This window comes from Mytilus californianus, unplaced genomic scaffold (genome assembly GCF_021869535.1).
Source record: "Mytilus californianus isolate M0D057914Y unplaced genomic scaffold, xbMytCali1.0.p SCAF_8, whole genome shotgun sequence".
Taxonomy (NCBI): domain Eukaryota; kingdom Metazoa; phylum Mollusca; class Bivalvia; order Mytilida; family Mytilidae; genus Mytilus; species Mytilus californianus.
This window is the reverse complement of record NW_026262734.1, coordinates 74,450,475-74,469,402: the sequence shown is the minus strand read 5'-3', so window position 1 is coordinate 74,469,402 and position 18,928 is coordinate 74,450,475. Positions and strand designations below refer to the sequence as shown.

At 31.6% G+C, this 18,928-nt stretch overlaps 1 protein-coding gene across 6 annotated transcripts in view; it reads right to left on the bottom strand.

Annotated features, from left to right (window-relative positions):
• The window catches only part of LOC127712513 (beta-1,4-galactosyltransferase 6-like), an 85,107-nt gene extending 66,538 nt beyond the window's left edge, over window positions 1–18,569 (bottom strand). For 2 of the 6 annotated variants that reach the window (XM_052218985.1, XM_052218988.1), the window contains exons 1-2: window positions 18,342–18,568; window positions 69–104 (exon numbers count right to left, since the gene is read on the bottom strand). In XM_052218985.1, the coding sequence (XP_052074945.1) occupies window positions 69–86 (18 nt within the window). In that variant the 5' untranslated portion in view covers window positions 87–104; window positions 18,342–18,568. Of the gene's footprint in view, window positions 1–68; window positions 105–18,067; window positions 18,144–18,341 lie in introns of those variants that run through there. The other 4 variants (XR_007987114.1, XM_052218989.1, XM_052218987.1 and 1 more) reach the window with 4 other exon arrangements.
• Between the last annotated feature and the right edge of the window lie 359 nt (window positions 18,570–18,928).

Below are 18,928 nucleotides of genomic sequence, written 5' to 3'. Positions count from 1 at the left end.
TAGCAGTCTACAATAAGATCATTAGAAATTCAATATTCTGTAGACTATTTAATTGTATTCATACTTACTTTTGCCGACAATCCCATATTGGAAACTCTGAACACCTGAGAAAAAAAACATTATTATGTTACACAAAATTCGATTAATTGCACAAATGACAAAAACCCTTCGTCATACATGTAGTAATTTCAGATAAAATTAACTTCGATCAGGCTTTAATGCTACGTTTAGCTTTAGTGCTCATGCATGCATATAATGTGTAGTATTTAAATTAGTTCAGCCTTGCCTAACTGTGCATGAAATATATGTTTTATGTCATTTATGTTTCAATATCAGTATTGTGTATGTTTATTGTGTAAATGTATGTATTTGTCGGTTATAAAAGCTCAGAGCTTATGTTATTGTTTTGTGACATGCCGACTTTAAATAAAGCTTTTGATTTGATTTGTTTTGATTTGGCAGCCACTTGCCCACATTTTATAGAAAAAAAAAGAAATCGAGAATACCTCGGCCCTAAATTTCTAATTAAAATTGAAAATAACAATCAAGAGTCAAAGGCAAAGGCAAACACACAACTATGACATATAATAAATTTCAACAACACGTGCCTCCAGCTTAGGACCTCATGGCACAAATTATCTCTGGCTAAAACCTCCAAATACAAAAAAAACTATTCAAAAGTAACATCCGGCTTACTACACATAATAAAACTATATATAGGTTGAAATTCAAGTCTCACCAGCGTTAGCAAAGAAAGCGACAGTGTAGACTGTCCTCGTCGATTGCAGCTCGAAAAGTTAATACTTTACTTGACAGTGTATCTACAATCAAGGCCAATATTGGGGCCTCACCGAACCCACTCCTTTCGTTATATTAAACGATTTTAGCAACATCGTTTATATGAATATCTCTTATAAATGGAATTGCCAAAAATATTTAGTTCAGTTTTGAATAACAGAATAATTACATATGTAATGTCAATTTCATAAACATATTTTTTGTCGATTCACTATTCATGTACAGTGATTATTAGAGAGTTCCGAATGAAAATGACGCCAATAACTTGACAAAATCTGTGTCGAAATTTTGTGGAAATATTTCTAATTTGGTGAGTTTTTTGTATTGAAATTATTGTATAAACCTTCCGTAACTTGTCTGAGTTGTATTGTATAATTTAAGAACTTTATTCAGTGAATATAATTGTCAAAGTCCTCTCAGACGCATGTTGTATTTCTATAAATAGATATTTCACGGGTTGTAAAGTGCGAATCGATAATTAGATTTTTGTGTCAATGATGTTTCATTGATTTGTGGTTAATATTGTTTTTATGTATTTTCACTGGGTAAAACAAGATGTTTACAATTTTTGGTATTTATACATTTGTTTATTGTTCTCTGGATAACATGTATTTTGCATGTTTTGAACTTTTATTAATCAAGCGAATGACAGTATTTTTCTGTTTTCTTTTCAGTAAATCGTATTTACCGTATTTAGAGTATGACGTATTTGTATGGAACGTATTCGTATCGAGGAATTAAATATGGAACGTTATGATGTATTGAACTTTATTAGAATATATCACTGTGTTTACTGTGTTCACTGGATATAATAAAGATTAATAAACTTTCTCTGGAATACGCATTTGCCTTAGTATATTTCCACACCCTAAGTTTCTAGCCAACACAACATATATGGAAAACAAATTTAGTAAGGAACAATTTGGATTTCTTCCTAACATAAGAAGAACATATAGTCTATTTATATTTAAGACTTTAATTGATAAATATTTAAATGCAAAAAAGAAAACACTATGCTTTGTTGACTTACGCAAAGCATTTGACTCTATTTGGAGAACTGCTTTATTATATAAAATAGTATCTCAAGGTATTGGCAGTAAAATGTATCGAGTAATTAAAAATATATATTCCACTACAAAATCTTCAATTAAAATGAACGATAAACTCATTAACTGGTTTGAAGTAACTAGAGGGGTAAAACAAGGGGACTCTTTAAGTCCCACCTTTTTAAGTCCCCTTGTTCGATATTTTTCTTAATGATCTTCCTGAAATTTTTAAAACAAAATGAATGTGTTCCCTTGAAAATAGTGCACACAAATACTGGAAGCCTCTTGTTTGCAGATGATATATTGATAATGTCTGACACTAAAGAGGGTCTTCAGTCAAGTTTAAACCCTTTATCCCAATACTGTGATAGATGGCAGATAACAGTAAATTGTAAAAAACTAAAACTATGATTTTAAGTACAAGTAATAATAGGAAACATCTTAACCATTCTTTTGATTATAATGGTGAGAAATTAGAGTAAATGCAAAAGTTTAAATTTCTTGGTAATATCATTAGTCAGAATGGAAATCTTATTCATTCTGCACAAGAATCAGCCAAAAAATCTATGAAAGTCATGAATTCTATAAAAACATATTGTAATTCAATTTATCAAACACCTTTGACTTTATCAAATCATTTATTTAATTCACTAGTTAGACCAATATTAACTTACAACAGTGAAATATGGTATATGGATAACATACTTATCCTTTTATAAAGCTTCAATTAGAGGAGATAAAAACAATAAAAAAGTGGACGCTCTTAATTTCATTGACAAAAGTCCCCCTGATAAAGTATTAAATAAGTTTGATAAGCTAACTTTAGGAGTAAAAAAATGCTCATGTAATATCGCTGTTCGATCAGAATTGGGCAGCTATCCCATTGATTGCTTCATAAAAGACAAACTCTTCTTTTTCATGATATACTTTTAAGGGAAGAAACAGTGTAGCCCCTACTAAGTGTAACACTTGATTTAGACAAATCTCTACATAACTCTGGCATTTATTCATGGTATTCTTATGTTGATTATGTAAGAAATCAAACTGATTTAGTAATTGATAATCAAAAGACGGATAATAATAATAAAAGAAAAATAATAAGTTAATATACAAACGAAATTTGGAAAACTCTTAATACAATATCACATTTACAAGAAAAAGGTAAACTCCAACTTAAAAAAAAAATAAAAAAGGTTATCGCTTTGAAACATACCTACTTTCCCAAAACTTTGAACATAGACAATTAATTTGTAAATTTCGAATTAGCGACCACAGTTTATTAATAGAAACTGGTAGATACAGAAAATATCCTAGATATTTAAGAATTTGTACACATTATGGTGTTTAGATGACGAATTCCATTTTTTTTAAATGTAAAATTAATGAACAATTAAAAAAAGAACTTTTTATTGAAAATCAATCTAATATAAGCTCAAACAATATGGATAAATTAAAACAAATTCTTAATCCTGAAACAAAACAGGATACCAACAAATTAGGCTCCGTTTTAAAAAATGACACTAAGGACAGGGAGTCCTTAAAAATATTTCAAACTGTGTAATTACATATATATATAGAGATACAAAAACACACACACACACAAAACATCATAATTGTAAGATTTATATGTATTGTTTATGTTCATTGTTTGTTATATATACATGTATGTTTGTAAACCATTGGCCCGTATGGGCGTAAAATGTTTTCAATAAAGTATTATATGACATGAATTTGTCATAGCGATTCCAGTATTTTGATTGCAGGCAGATAACGATTATGCTAGGTTGTATTTTAAAGCTATGTTTTATTTCCAATTAAATAGCAGCACCCTTGCACGCGGCCCATGACAACATTACAATAATACATAGTTCATATAAAACGATAAGTAAAAACGTATAGAGGCGAGAAGAAATTGTACTAGGGCGAAGTACGAATTTATCTGAAATGATTAAATAAACAAAAGAAGGTAATACCAGTGTTGTTGTTTTAACAGTTATAAATTAACTTTGTTAAATTGCTCTACCTTTTATAAAATATAATGAATTATATTTTGAGTTCTTAATATGGAGTTAACTGCAATATTTCAATCATTAGGAATTTTCACTCTCTTTGATAAGCTATTCTAAAAAAAAAAATTAAAGAAAAAAATAAAACTTTGGGTTTTACTTTCATTGTTATTACACACATCATGTTATGAATTTTGACATTAAAAATAAAATGAAAGAAATAGTCAATATTTTGGTTATAAAATGTTACAAAATGCAGCTATATAGTAAGTGGGGGAAGGATATATATATATATTTATTTATATTTTTTCGTTTGGGCTTGTATTATATTTGCCTTCGGGTTTATATGATCCGTTCATCCTATTTCGACTCTTCAAAATTCAAGAGTCCATCCTAAATTGAGATTAATTATATGGCCTTCCAAATACCGTTTCGATCCCTAACATCACTGAAGAGACATTAATTGTCGAAATCCGGATATGGTGTACAAATTTTTGCACCTCATGTTTGTGGTATACCATCTTTTCCGCAAGTTTATTGTTTTCTGTTTGGTATTTAATTAATAATAAAGATTCATTTTGTTACATCTTGTGATCCGTTTATTTGGCAATCGCCAACGGCAGTCAGCAGGGTTTTAAAAGAACATCCGTTGTTCGACCTGTTAGTCAAGTGCGTTTTGTTTAAATATACTTTTCACTTTTTTTGGTCTTTTGGAAAATGTTGTTTGTGCTGTATTTAGACCCCTCTACCAAGAAATTTGTTTTGCATGCACACGTATAAAAATTGCGGTTTTTATCCAACGCAATCATAGGTTTGAACGTTTGTTTTCGATTTAGACTTATTTATATAAAGAATGTTGATACACTACAGCATTCATAGTAAAAATAGCTTTGAAATCATGTTTCCCTTATCTTGGATGCCATTTATCGTAAAGGCGTTTCTCAAAACATAATACACCAGTTTCACATTTAACTGCGCATGTCTAACCTAATTAGCCAAACTGTGAAATCACGCGATAATTCCCGAGAATTCATCGACTGGGGGCTTACGGTTGATGTAAGCAGTGACCATGCAGACCTGGAAAAACAATCACCTGATTAAGTGTTTGCGTTTATATGTACACGAGCATCATTTGAATCAAAATATATATTGACGACACAACTTTATTAACAATGACACATTAAAAGATTTTTAAAAGGACTACTGTTGTGTTGTAGATTTTAGTAATAGACGATCTAATATGCCGCCTGACTTTGTACCTTTAATTGTCACGAAGAAATGCTTGGATTCCCGCTGAGGTCGTTTACTTAGCGGGAAGAATAAATTAGAAAAATAAGCTGGGGTCACTTCATATTAGGTCACTGATAAATTAAGAAGTCAATTAACACCTTAGCCATGTGTAATCCTAGTTGTACCTTGTACAATCTCACCAGGTGACAATTGATAAAAACGTACCCTTTTCTACATACAGTTGCTGAAAAGGAGACGACCATTTGATATTCTGACGGAAGCCAGAAGGATTTTTTCGGATTGAATATTCATCGTCATCTGTTGCTACCTGGGAATATTATACTGTCAATCACGATTTAAGTTGCTACGCATTCTATTTCTTTTTTTTTCTGCTGCGCGAAAATTTATTTAACTTTTGTACACAATTATTTCCTGCATTTTGTGATGCAGATTTTTCTTTTTCATCTTGCCGTCGGCAAAATTATCAGCTAAATTATCAGCTCTTACTAGGACAGGATATTCATTTTCTAAAAATACCCCCCCCCCCCCCCCCCCTCCGAAAATCAAATGGTCATCCCCTAATACAGATGTTAAAAGTTTAAAACCGGTTTCTTTATAAGATACATGTACCTAATTTACCCTGAGATATTACGGTTAATGCAACAAGATATATTTTAATAATTTAGGAGGGGGTCATTCACCAATTTGATCTTATTTTATGGTAAAGCAGGATATTCAATTACTGATAATGATATCTTATTGTAAATTCATTCATTATTAATCAGAATATTAAAGTAAACAGACAATTGTTACATAACAAGGATTTTACTAGTACTTCGTCAGAAGGATATGTCCACATTTTCTAATTATGAAACCAAATACATGTTCTAAATAAAATTGAGAATGGAAATGGGGAATGTGTCAAAGAGACAACAACCCGACCATAGAACAGACAACAGCAGAAGGTCACCAACAGGTCTTCAATGCAGCGAGAAATTCCCGCACCCGGAGGCGTCCTTCAGCTGGCCCCTAAACAAATATATATACTAGTTCAGTGATAATGAACGCCATACTAAACTCCAAATTGTACACACGAAACTAAAATTAAAAATAATACAAGACTAACAAAGGCTAGAGGCTCCTGACTTGGGACAGGCGCAAAAATGCGGCGGGGTTAAACATGTTTATGAGATCTCAACCCTCCCCCTATACCTCTAGCCAATGTAGAAAAGTAAACGCATAACAATACGCACATTAAAATTCAGTTCAAGAGAAGTCCGAGTCTGATGTCAGAAGATGTGTCCAAAGAAAATAAACAAAATGACAATAATACATAAATAACAACAGACTACTAGCAGTTAACTGACATGCCAGCTCCAGACTTCAATTAAACTGATTGAAAGATTATGTCTTCATCATATGAATATCAGGCACAATCCTTCCCGTTAGGGGTTTAGTATCATACCATCATAACATATAAGAGAAGAACATAACCCGTGTCATGCCAACAACTGGTTTTTAAATAAATGTGTTTAGTGCCGATGCAAAGACCCTATAAGTGAATCAATATTAACGCCAAAATATGCAATCTTTAATGACCTGACAACAGTATCGTAACTATATCCCTTCTTAATAAGTCTATTTAAAGGTTTTGTTAGTTTCAGAGGTGAATACTGACATTTTTGTGCTTTATAAAGAATATTTCCATAAAAAATTGGATGTGAAATACCTGTACGTATAAGAAGTCTGCATGTTGAGCTATATTTACGAATGATGTCCTTATACCGATGATAAAATTTAGTAAATGTTTTGACTAGTTTGTGATATCGAAAACCCTGGTGTAATAATTTTGCAGTAATACATAAATTTCTCTCGTTAAAATCTAAAACATTGTTACATACACGAGCGAATCGTACAAGTTGAGATATATAAACACCGTTAGATGGTGACAAGGGAACGTCACCATCTAAAAATGGATAATTAACGATAGGAAATGAAAAATCATCTCTTTTATCATATATTTTAGTATTAAGCTTTCCGTTAATGATATAGATATCAAGATCGAGGAAAGGGCAGTGGTCATTGTTAGTATTAGATTTATTTAAAGTAAGTTCAACAGGATAAATTTCTTTAGTATACATACTGAAGTCGTCATTATTGAGAGCCAAAATATCATCCAAATATCTAAAAGTATTATTAAATTTGTGTATCAGATGTTTTTTCGATGGGTCTTTACTGATTTTTGTCATAAATTGTAACTCATAGCAATACAAAAAAAGGTCCGCAATAAGTGGTGCACAGTTAGTCCCCATTGGAATTCCGATAACCTGACGATATACGGAATCTCCAAAGCGAACAAAAATGTTATCTAGTAAAAATTCAAGGGCATATATAGTATCAAAGCATGTCCAATTGACATAGTTTTTTTGTTTATTGCTACTAAAAAATGACCTAAAAGAGTTTGAACATATATATTCACATTCTGACTTTTTAAATGCCCATTTAATTAGGTGTGTGAATTTTTTCTTAATGAGAATGTGAGGCAATGTGGTATATAGGGTAGAAAAATCAAAACTTTGAACAGATTCAAAATCACCAATATATGCATGCAATTTATCAAGTACTTCCAACGAGTTCTTGACACTCCAAAAGTAATTAATTCCACTATTTTCGAAGGCCTTATTTGAACATTTTATTATCAGGTTTTTGATTGTACCAAGTGTACTGGTAAGAAGAATAGACAATTTAGTTGTGGAACAATGGCTTGAAGTCTAAAGAATATATAATTGCATTACCTGTTCTTAAAAACACTCAAAATGTTAGAGCGTTGAAATACAATATGTTATGAGGAAGTAAATGTATACATGAACGCATGCTGATTAATCAATATAAGTAATGACAGCTGTATAAACAAAATTAATATTGAAAAAAACTACAACATTTGTTACAAAAATCTAATGCGCATATTTTTCTACACGTTTAAAATCCCTGTACATGTACAATGCATAATAGCTACGTTCGCCGTGACAAACATACTGTGTACTGGTATCATCTGTTTACCTGCCTCCAGCACACACCAAGAGCATGTTAAGAGAGAGAGATGTGTATTATCGGTATTTATTGCGTGAACCCTCAGGGTGAACCCCTGAGTGTTCACGCATATCAATTAGTTAGAAATATAGTCTATTGAGGAATATTCGGAAGCTAAATTATTCTTCATTCGGAACACTTATTCATCTTATCTGTATTAGCCTCCTACAATTAAGAGCACCACCATACGGGGGTATCTAAGATATTTAAAACGTGACAATAAAGAACATTTCACAAATCGCTTATTCATTTGTCTTATATTTGAAATAAACTAAATGTATCTATAGATCACTTTCAAACATGTATGTTAAAGCTACATTTATGCATCGTAAGTGTTTACTTGAGCAAAGGTTACAGTTGCACGAGCAGTTGCACCGTTTGATAAACACGTGAAAGTTAAATGGTCAAGATTTAACGACCAATGGTATCGAACATCTGCGTCTAGATATTAAAAGAGAGATATTAATGATGCAGCGGTTTCTATCTAATGAATTATAGTGGGCTTTTGGAATTTGTTGATTTGTAACAATACATTTTATGCTCACTTGTCATTTTGAGAAATCAGATATACAAAAATGTCCGTTTCAAAAAATGAAAATTATAAATAAAACAAATAAAATAAAGACTGTTCGTTAATAATTCACGGAAATAATCTTAGTCTTGATGATAAAAATATATTATATAATTTTTTAATTAAGGAAATAGATTTAACAATTGCATGTTAATCTTCCACGAGGTCTTCAAAAATATGTTATGCAAAAGAAAAAAAATCAAATACACAAAACAATTAACTCTAGATTTTTACACTGAATAAGCATACATGTAAGTACTCAATGCATTCTGTAAACATGGTAAAGTTAGAAAAAGGGCGAATTTTATCCTACATTCGGGTATTTGTTTAAGCAATTATATATCAATATAAGAATTAAGATTGAAAATACATATATACTGAGACCAACATTCTTTTAATAAATATATCTTAATTGATGAAATTATGATTTAAATAATTTAAGTGTTTTAAAATTAAAAATAATTATGTATGCGGTTCCTTCAACCAACATACGTAATAAATCTCAAGACTTTAAACCGTTTTTTGCTAACTAATGGTTGTTGCCTATAATTCAGAATATTAACAGTGTTTCAGGTTTTATTGCTTAAACTTGTTTAAGCATGGGTCCCTGTTCAAAAGTCTCACAACTACTACCTCGCAATGTAATCTTTAATATTTTTGTTGCGTTTACATGCTTTTTTGACCTCGTGTGACTCAATTTTATTAATGAAATCTTTTGTATCTCGAATGTAAAAGTTAAACCTCTTCAATAATGGTTTTATAATTAAACCAAGCAATTTCTCAATGCGTCTCGTTAGAGAGTTACACTTATTGATGATTGGTCGGTAAAGAACATTAATTTCTCCTTTCTGACCAGTTCGCAATGCCTTATTAATTATGTCTTAGATTAATTTTATGAATTTTTGAATTGCTCTTACTATAATTTGCCTCTACCAAATGTTATGAAACTTATAAATAATGCTTATTACCACAAAATACAGATTACGTTTGAATTTTGGTGGCGTCACTTTATCTGTTCTAGAGTTATGCCCCTTTTCAAATGAAAAATTGCTGAATTTTTCGTTTCCGTTCTATAACTTTAGTTTTCCTCAACAAAATATTATGAGACTTATACACAATGTTTATTACCCCCAAATCACAGATCAAGTTGGAATTTTGGTGGTGTCACGTTTACTGTTCTAGAGTTATGCCCCTATACAAACGTAAAATATTCCGTTCTATAACTGAAGTTTGCCTCAACCAAATGTTGTGAGACTTATACATAATACATAATACCACAAAAGTCAGATCAACTACAAATTTGAGTAGTGTCACTTTTACCGTTCTTTAGTTATGTCCCTTTATAACTTTATATGATATGCAAGCGGGTGCATCATCTGTGTCCCATGGACACCTTCCCTATTTATTTTCTCCTCAATTTATATTTAACACCACTTTCAAATTGTCGTGATTTACAATAAAAAGAAAATATCATCCTGCACATACATGGCCATGAAAACACTGAGATATTAATTTTTGATTTAGTTAATTAATAATTAGGATAAAAAAGTTCTACGGTTCACGTATTGTCTTTTAAAAAAAAAAAAGCAACTTGTTATAATTGTGTTGTCAAATATAAGGGTAAATTGGATAGCCCCCTGTCACGTATGATATCGTTAATTATCGTAACCCGAATAATTCAGTCGTTATATTCCGCTGATCTACGAAGGCTACATTAACGCCTGAACGTCTTCCTCGATAAAGACCGTCAACCGGAAAATTCACACCGCTATGCAATACGGGAATTTTTATTTAAGTTGGCAGGTAAGGAAGGAGGAGTTCCGGATGTTAATTGATGTTAAATGATGTAAACTGATGTTAATTGAGGTTAATTAATTATTATCGGATTTGTGTTAATTGAACACACGTGATTGGTAAGACAATTACAAGACAGTTGCGCAGACTCATTATCCTGATCGCCACCGATTGGCTCTCTCTCACAGAGAGCAGGCGACGCGGCCAATGATCATAAGGAGTTCAAGCCCTCGTGTGGGAGATAATCGGACACGGAAAGGGCTTGAATTATTCGAGTTATAATTATCGCGGGATTTAAACTAAAACGCGCATATGATTTCGAGATCAGGGTTGATGAGTCGCTTATGTGAAACTGGTCTATTAACGATAGATCTGAATTAAACTCAGATTGTGTTTTCCAACAAATTAAATAAAATTGAAATAAAAATTTATATTTTAATATCTATGTACATTGTCGGAAATATAAAATTTATTTGTACGAGCTTTAGAAACAGGAAGAAAAGCGGGAAAATTACCTGGGAATACTCCCGAAAGAACCCGAAACATTGCATATTAAATTCTAAAGAATTAAGCAATAAAAAGTACGTAGTGTCAGGTCAGAAATATTGATACCATACCATGAATAAGTGGGTTTATGGTCTTTTTATAAAACTATTTGATACGGTGAATATTTCACTAGTTGTGATCTCACCCGTTGAATCAGGTTCTATTTAATTATAGAATTTTTTATCCTTATTTATGCTATGGTACGACGTATTTCTGATCGAGAAACTACGTACGACACTATACTATATGCACAATGCAATAGTATGCATCCTTCTATATGTTTATAATATTGTACATCCTATACAATATACATATACCATGTTATGTAAATAACAGAAATCTGATATATAAGTTAAGTGAATAACTAATATCTATGTATACACAATGAAGTGACATAAATATAAAATATATAAAATAAAATAATATAATACAAAAATAAAACCTATGTATAGAACATACAGGAAAATAATATGTACATCTAAAAATGATGTTGAATCATATTTTTTATTAAATAATTAATTAAATGATAATAATCCCGTTTCATCGAATTGGGAGGTGACAATAATGACAATAATATTGTCACACAATACAGGACAATATAAAACACAAATGAATAGTGTGATATTTAATTTATGATCCTGTCACCACTAATCAGGTGATATGCCCCCATAAATAGGGATGCATGGTATTTATCTGTTACATATGCAATAATTATGGACATTAAAGTAGACATCGATATTGATACTGATAGCCTAGACTTGATGGATGATGAAATGCCTCCATGTGGTCAAAATGCCAGAAGTGATTTGGAAATTATTGATGACACTATTTCAGAAGTCAGGAAACTGAATGATACCAGATTTCCGCTCCTGACACTGATTCACAGAATGAAATTTAACAGAGAGAGTGACAATTTTTTTGTGTCTGAACATTTCATTTAGGCCTAACTATGGCAACAAAGAAAACTTTGAAGCTCTGAAAGAGCCAATGGATAAATGTCTGATAGAGGCCAAAGAACAGGCATATCAGTCGGTGCTTAATATACTAGGTACCCGCGTGCAAGAACTAAATTCCACCATCAGTACCGTGTTAAACACAGGAATATCGTTCTTTGTTATCAACAGCCCACCAAGTGGAGAGGCTAGGACTAAACTAGCCAAAGAGGCCAACAATATTAATGAAGAGTACACATTAAAGTTGAGAAAGTTCATTACGGACATGAGACACAAATCCCGTTCTGACAAAGAGAGCCCTAGAGGGCCAACCAGAGAAAGGGACGAAAGAAGAACCCCATACTCCAGGAACGAAAGACGGGATAAGACTCCCAAAAACAGATCTAGAAAACAAAGAGACAATGAATCTAAAAACAATGACCTGCTGAGTATGTTCAAGGACCTTATAAAAAGGCGCTAACACTAGTGAATAAACATACCTTGTTGTGAACTTCTAAACTATGTATATACATGTATTAATACTATACAGTTCATAATTATATGTTTTCACAACTCAATTTTGTTTATCATTGATTAATGAGAGTCATCTGATCAAGTACTTAAATATTGATTATCAATGAAATATGGAAGTTATACTATTAAACTAGCAAGCAACCATGTTTCATCGTTATATCATGTAAAACCCTAGAAGGAACATGAACAACTAACCAAAAAACAAACAAAAAACTACAACTATGATTGTCAATGAATTATGGAAGTTATACTATTATACTAGCAAACAACCATGCTTCATCGTTATATCATGTCAAACCCTTGAATCAAACACATATTAAATGAATATGTTTGTCAATGGAGTATGGAAGTTATACTATTATATTAGCAAACAACCATCTTTCATCGCTATATCATGTCAAACCTTAGAAGGTAACATCGAAATTGATAACAAGTTAACATAAAAGGAAAGTATGTACTATAATACTAGCAAACACCCTCAAGTGATCACAATAGCAGTGTCCTAAACCAACATGTAATATATGCTACTGGACATTAAACTAACAACAATCAATCATACATCATTATATCAACGGAAGTTATACTATTATACTAGTAGACGAACTTATGTCATCACATTATCATCGTCCTAAACATACATGAAATATGTGCCACTGGACGTTATACAAACAACAATCAATCATACATCATGATATCAACGGAAGTTATGCTATTATACTAGCAGACGAAATTATGTCATCTCATTATCATCGTCCTAAAGATACATGAAATATGTGCCACTGGACATCAAGAAACAAACAATAAATCATTCATCAGTGTATCTCATTGAGAAAGCTTACAATTAGTGTTTTAATAAATACAAATGAAATACATGGCAGTGAAAATTAAAAGAAGTCACTAGTTAATATTCCTAAGGGAATATAAATAATAACACCAATACAGAAATAAGAAGTGTATGCCTATCTACCAGTGGCTACGCCTATATTCCCAAATCGAAGAATTCGATTGGTTGCCGTAATAATTATCATCTATTATTCAATTTACATAAGGCTCTAATAATGACCTTTATTTCAACAAAGCGCAATTCTGCCATTGATCACTGACACCATTGATAATCATGGGTCATACTAGAAGATATTATAAAAACAAGAAAAGAAATAAAACAAAGAATAAGCATATAAGATTTAAACACAATCTTGCTATTGAAAATAAGAAACGGGACCTAAACTTTCATAAAGAGTTCGTCCTTAACTTATCTAAAAGAGATATAACTGAAACTGAATTTAAAGTTATAGCAAAAGGTTTAAAATTTGTTCCTACAAACAAATGTAACCACAGACAATTGATAAAAGATTTTCAATCATTTGAGAGGTCGTTGCGACTGGAATATTATTTCGGTACTAATGTACGCATAGCAACTAAAAACCACCCTTTCAAAATTAAGTCTAACTTTCAAGTTCCAATCATTGGCGATAATTCAATAGAAAAATACATTTTCTACACAAAACACGAACTATCAAAATATATGCCGAAGATTAAATACAATATGTCTAAATCGGAACGTGAATGCATACAGAAATTAAAAATCGACAATACTATATGTATTCATAAAGCCGATAAAAATAACACAACTGTAATACAGAATAAACGTGTTATCTTATTGAAGGCGAATCCCAATTAAATGACGGCATTCACTATACTAAAATAATAAATATTGACATAGAAAACACCAGAAAAATAGTCAATAAAATGGTATACCGTATGGAAGAAAATGATGAAATAGACGAAATGTCTTTCAAATTCTTACGAGAAGAAGGTAAAACATTTAAAACTCCAAAAGCCTACTTCCTTCCTAAGATTCACAAACTTAGTACGGAAACATTAGAAATGTACCAAAATAAATGTATGAATAAAGAAAAAGTACATGTACCAGGTCGACCGATTATTAGCCAATGCTCGGGACCACTACTAAATATTGGAAAATACCTAGATTATTTTCTTCTTCCACTGGTGAAGACACAAGATACATATCTATCAGATACTAGCGATTTTATCAGATACATAGAAAATACTCACACGGAACAGAGTGATTTACTTGTTTCCTATGATATAACATCGTTATATACTAATCTTAATTTCAATGAAATTAAAACGGCTATAGAAAATACGCTTACAGACCATGTAAATCAAGAATATGATATTAAAAGACCATCTACAGAAAGTCTACTTGATATTCTCAGTATTTTACTGACAAAAAATGAGTTTACTTTTAATGAAAATGCATATAAACAAATTGTTGGCGTTTCAATGGGCGGAGTTGCTTCCCCGGAAATATCTGATATTGCTATATTTGACCATATAAATAATATTATAGAACAATATCCATACAAAGATAATATTAAATTTCATAAACGAATGAGAGATGAGGGCTTTATTATATTTAATGGAAGCAGTGAGCAAATTAAACAACTATTTGAAATAGCAAATCAGAAACATAACCTGCTGAAATTCACGTTTGAAATAAATACTCATACTATGAAATTCTTATATGTTGTATTGTTTAAAGGAAAACGGTTCACCGCAATAAGGACGAATTTAATAAACGTATTAAACTGTTTATAGATAAATTATCTAGACGGGGATACACGAAATAAATTGTCAGTCAAATTTTGCACAAAAATTTCGTCACGAAGATAGACAGTTAAAACTTCGGAAGAAACAATATAAGAATAAAATAAAATAACAGGCAGAAATATGTTCATTACAACGTATCATTAGAATGCTGAATATCTTAAAAAGATTATAAAAAAGTTCTGGTATATAATTCGGAAAGATCCGATTGCCAAACAAATATTTAAATCTAAACCAGATATGGGTTTCAAAAACAATAAGAATATTAGCGACATGATAATTAATCATTAAGTCGAAGAACCCCTCCACAGGAGGCTTTATAATATAGTGTATACTGTGAAACAGTTGTAATAAAGACATGACACCGATTTATTTCAATAGATCACGTATCTGAGATAACCGACGAATTCTTATATGTCCATGTTTCTACCCGGCAGGGTACCTACACATATTTCTTCAAATGCTAAACATGGAGACTTTTGTATATTATCATATAGATGATAAAACAAACACGCCAGTATACCCTGAATTCAACAATATGACATTGATAAATACTATCTTTACTATATCCCGTGTAGACTTATGTTGAAGTAATTAGTGATAAAAATAAAGACAATAAGTCTATTCATTAATTAAACAAAAGTGCTGATCAACTTGGTCAGTTTCTTCAGTCTGTAAAAAGACTAGCTACAACGTAGACCTATATGCACGTGTAGTTAATAAATTTAAAAAAAAACTGTTATGAAACAGACAAACATCTATCTATGATATTAGATATGAAATAAATACATAAAGGTCGGCCTCTGATGAGGGTTTACCTGGGAATACTCCCGAAAGAACCCGAAACATTGCATATTAAATTCTAAAGAATTAAGCAAAAAAAAGTACGTAGTGTCAGGTCAGAAATATTGATACCATACCATGAATAAGTGGGTTTATGGTCTTTTTATAAAACTATTCGAATGTAAAAGTTAAACCTCTTCAATAATGGTTTTATAATTAAACCAAGCAATCTCTCAATGCGTCTCGTTAGAGAGTTACACTTATTGATGATTGGTCGGTAAAGAACATTAATTTCTCCTTTCTGACCAGTTCGCAATGCCTTATTAATTATGTCTTAGATTAATTTTATGAATTTTTGAATTGCTCTTACTATAATTTGCCTCTACCAAATGTTATGAAACTTATAAATAATGCTTATTACCACAAAATACAGATTACGTTTGAATTTTGGTGGCGTCACTTTATCTGTTCTAGAGTTATGCCCCTTTTCAAATGAAAAATTGCTGAATTTTTCGTTTCCGTTCTATAACTTTAGTTTTCCTCAACAAAATATTATGAGACTTATACACAATGTTTATTACCTCCAAATCACAGATCAAGTTGAAATTTTGGTGGTGTCACGTTTACTGTTCTAGAGTTATGCCCCTATACAAACGTAAAAGATTCCGTTCTATAACTGAAGTTTGCCTCAACCAAATGTTGAAAGACTTATACATAATACATAATACCACAAAAGTCAGATCAACTACAAATTTGAGTAGTGTCACTTTTACCGTTCTTTAGTTATGTCCCTTTATAACTTTATATGATATGCAAGCGGGTGCATCATCTGTGTCCCATGGACACCTTCCCTATTTATTTTCTCCTCAATTTATATTTAACACCACTTTCAAATTGTCGTGATTTACAATAAAAAGAAAATATCATCCTGCACATACATGGCCATGAAAACACTGAGATATTAATTTTTGATTTAGTTAATTAATAATTAGGATAAAAAAGTTCTACGGTTCACGTATTGTCTTTTTAAAAAAAAAAAGCAACTTGTTATAATTGTGTTGTCAAATATAAGGGTAAATTGGATAGCCCCCTGTCACGTATGATATCGTTAATTATCGTAACCCGAATAATTCAGTCGTTATATTCCGCTGATCTACGAAGGCTACATTAACGCCTGAACGTCTTCCTCGATAAAGACCGTCAACCGGAAAATTCACACCGCTATGCAATACGGGAATTTTTATTTAAGTTGGCAGCTAAAGAAGGAGGAGTTCCGGATGTTAATTGATGTTAAATGATGTAAACTGATGTTAATTGAGGTTAATTAATTATTATCGGATTTGTGTTAATTGAACACACGTGATTGGTAAGACAATTACAAGACAGTTGCGCAGACTCATTATCCTGATCGCCACCGATTGGCTCTCTCTCACAGAGAGCAGGCGACGCGGCCAATGATCATAAGGAGTTCAAGCCCTCGTGTGGGAGATAATCGGACACGGAAAGGGCTTGAATTATTCGAGTTATAATTATCGCGGGATTTAAACTAAAACGCGCATATGATTTCGAGATCAGGGTTGATGAGTCGCTTATGTGAAACTGGTCTATTAACGATAGATCTGAATTAAACTCAGATTGCGTTTTCCAACAAATTAAATAAAATTGAAATAAAAATTTATATTTTAATATCTATGTACATTGTCGGAAATATAAAATTTATTTGTACGAGCTTTAGAAACAGGAAGAAAAGCGCGTACAAATACATTATATATGTCTGACAATGTGAATATATTGTTTTTATCTTTTATTTTACACCCGGTACTTAAAGGTTTAGTTATTTCAATCCAAATAGTTGTCTCTGATTTTTCAAAGAAATCGACATAGTTTAAACGCAGACCGCGAAGAGGACCCCAAAATGAACTGACACGCAAAAGAAATATTAGCATTACTGTTTGCTCAATATGGAAGCGGAGTACCAGAAGACTTTAAACGTACAAATAAAGCAATAATTTATTTGTATACCTGTTATAGGTACAATTGTTCGCTGAATGCAGGATAAAACAATAAACAATCACAAACAAACAACCAATATTAATGAAAACTTACGTATTTGTGTCTAAATAGCAATGGTTGTCTTGTGCACTAACTCACTGGTACGAGACGAGATTTAAACAAAATATGTATGTGTATCCAGTATTTATAAGGATTTTTTTTTAAATTTCTTCTCTTACCTGTGCACTCCTCTTTTAGAATTTTGAAAGGATCATGGTTTATTCAAGGCAGTCAAGCTTCATAAAGCGGATATTGTAAACGTGAATATTATACTAGTATTACTATCAGTGAAGCGTCATACATAATATTCTACATCTACACTACTTACACAATAAAGTGTTTCCTGCTGGACCTCATCGACTAGACAAATTCTAAATTCACAACAAATACAATGTACACATTAGATCGTTGTCACTCTCCCATGTCCTTTTGTATTCCGTTCTATAAGTTATTATATAATAATACATAAAACCAATAAGATGGTTAAATTTTAAGACATAATTGTATTTTGAACAACAAAATCCGTTGCTGACAGGTTATAGCTGTTTTTTAAAGAATGCCTCACCACAGCTGATTGAACACTGTGTATCATCGCTACCGGGAATGGGGTACCACTGAAGCGGAGAGAAAGGACAAATAAAATAAACAAGGTAAGAATTTCTTGTATTTAAACCATTTTCTGTAGATTATATGAGGTTTACACTTATGAAATGATTTGCTTTTATATGGTTTATTTGTTGTCGTAAACATGAAATATTTGCTCTCGGGCTGACGTTAAGCCGCGAGTCACCTATATCGAACGAAAGCATTAATAATAGATCATTGTTTAATTACGCTTTATTTTGCTGTCAGGTCTAGGTATGTATGTGTAAACCTAGGTTGGTTACGAGTGATGGCTGTCTTCTCGGGTGAACT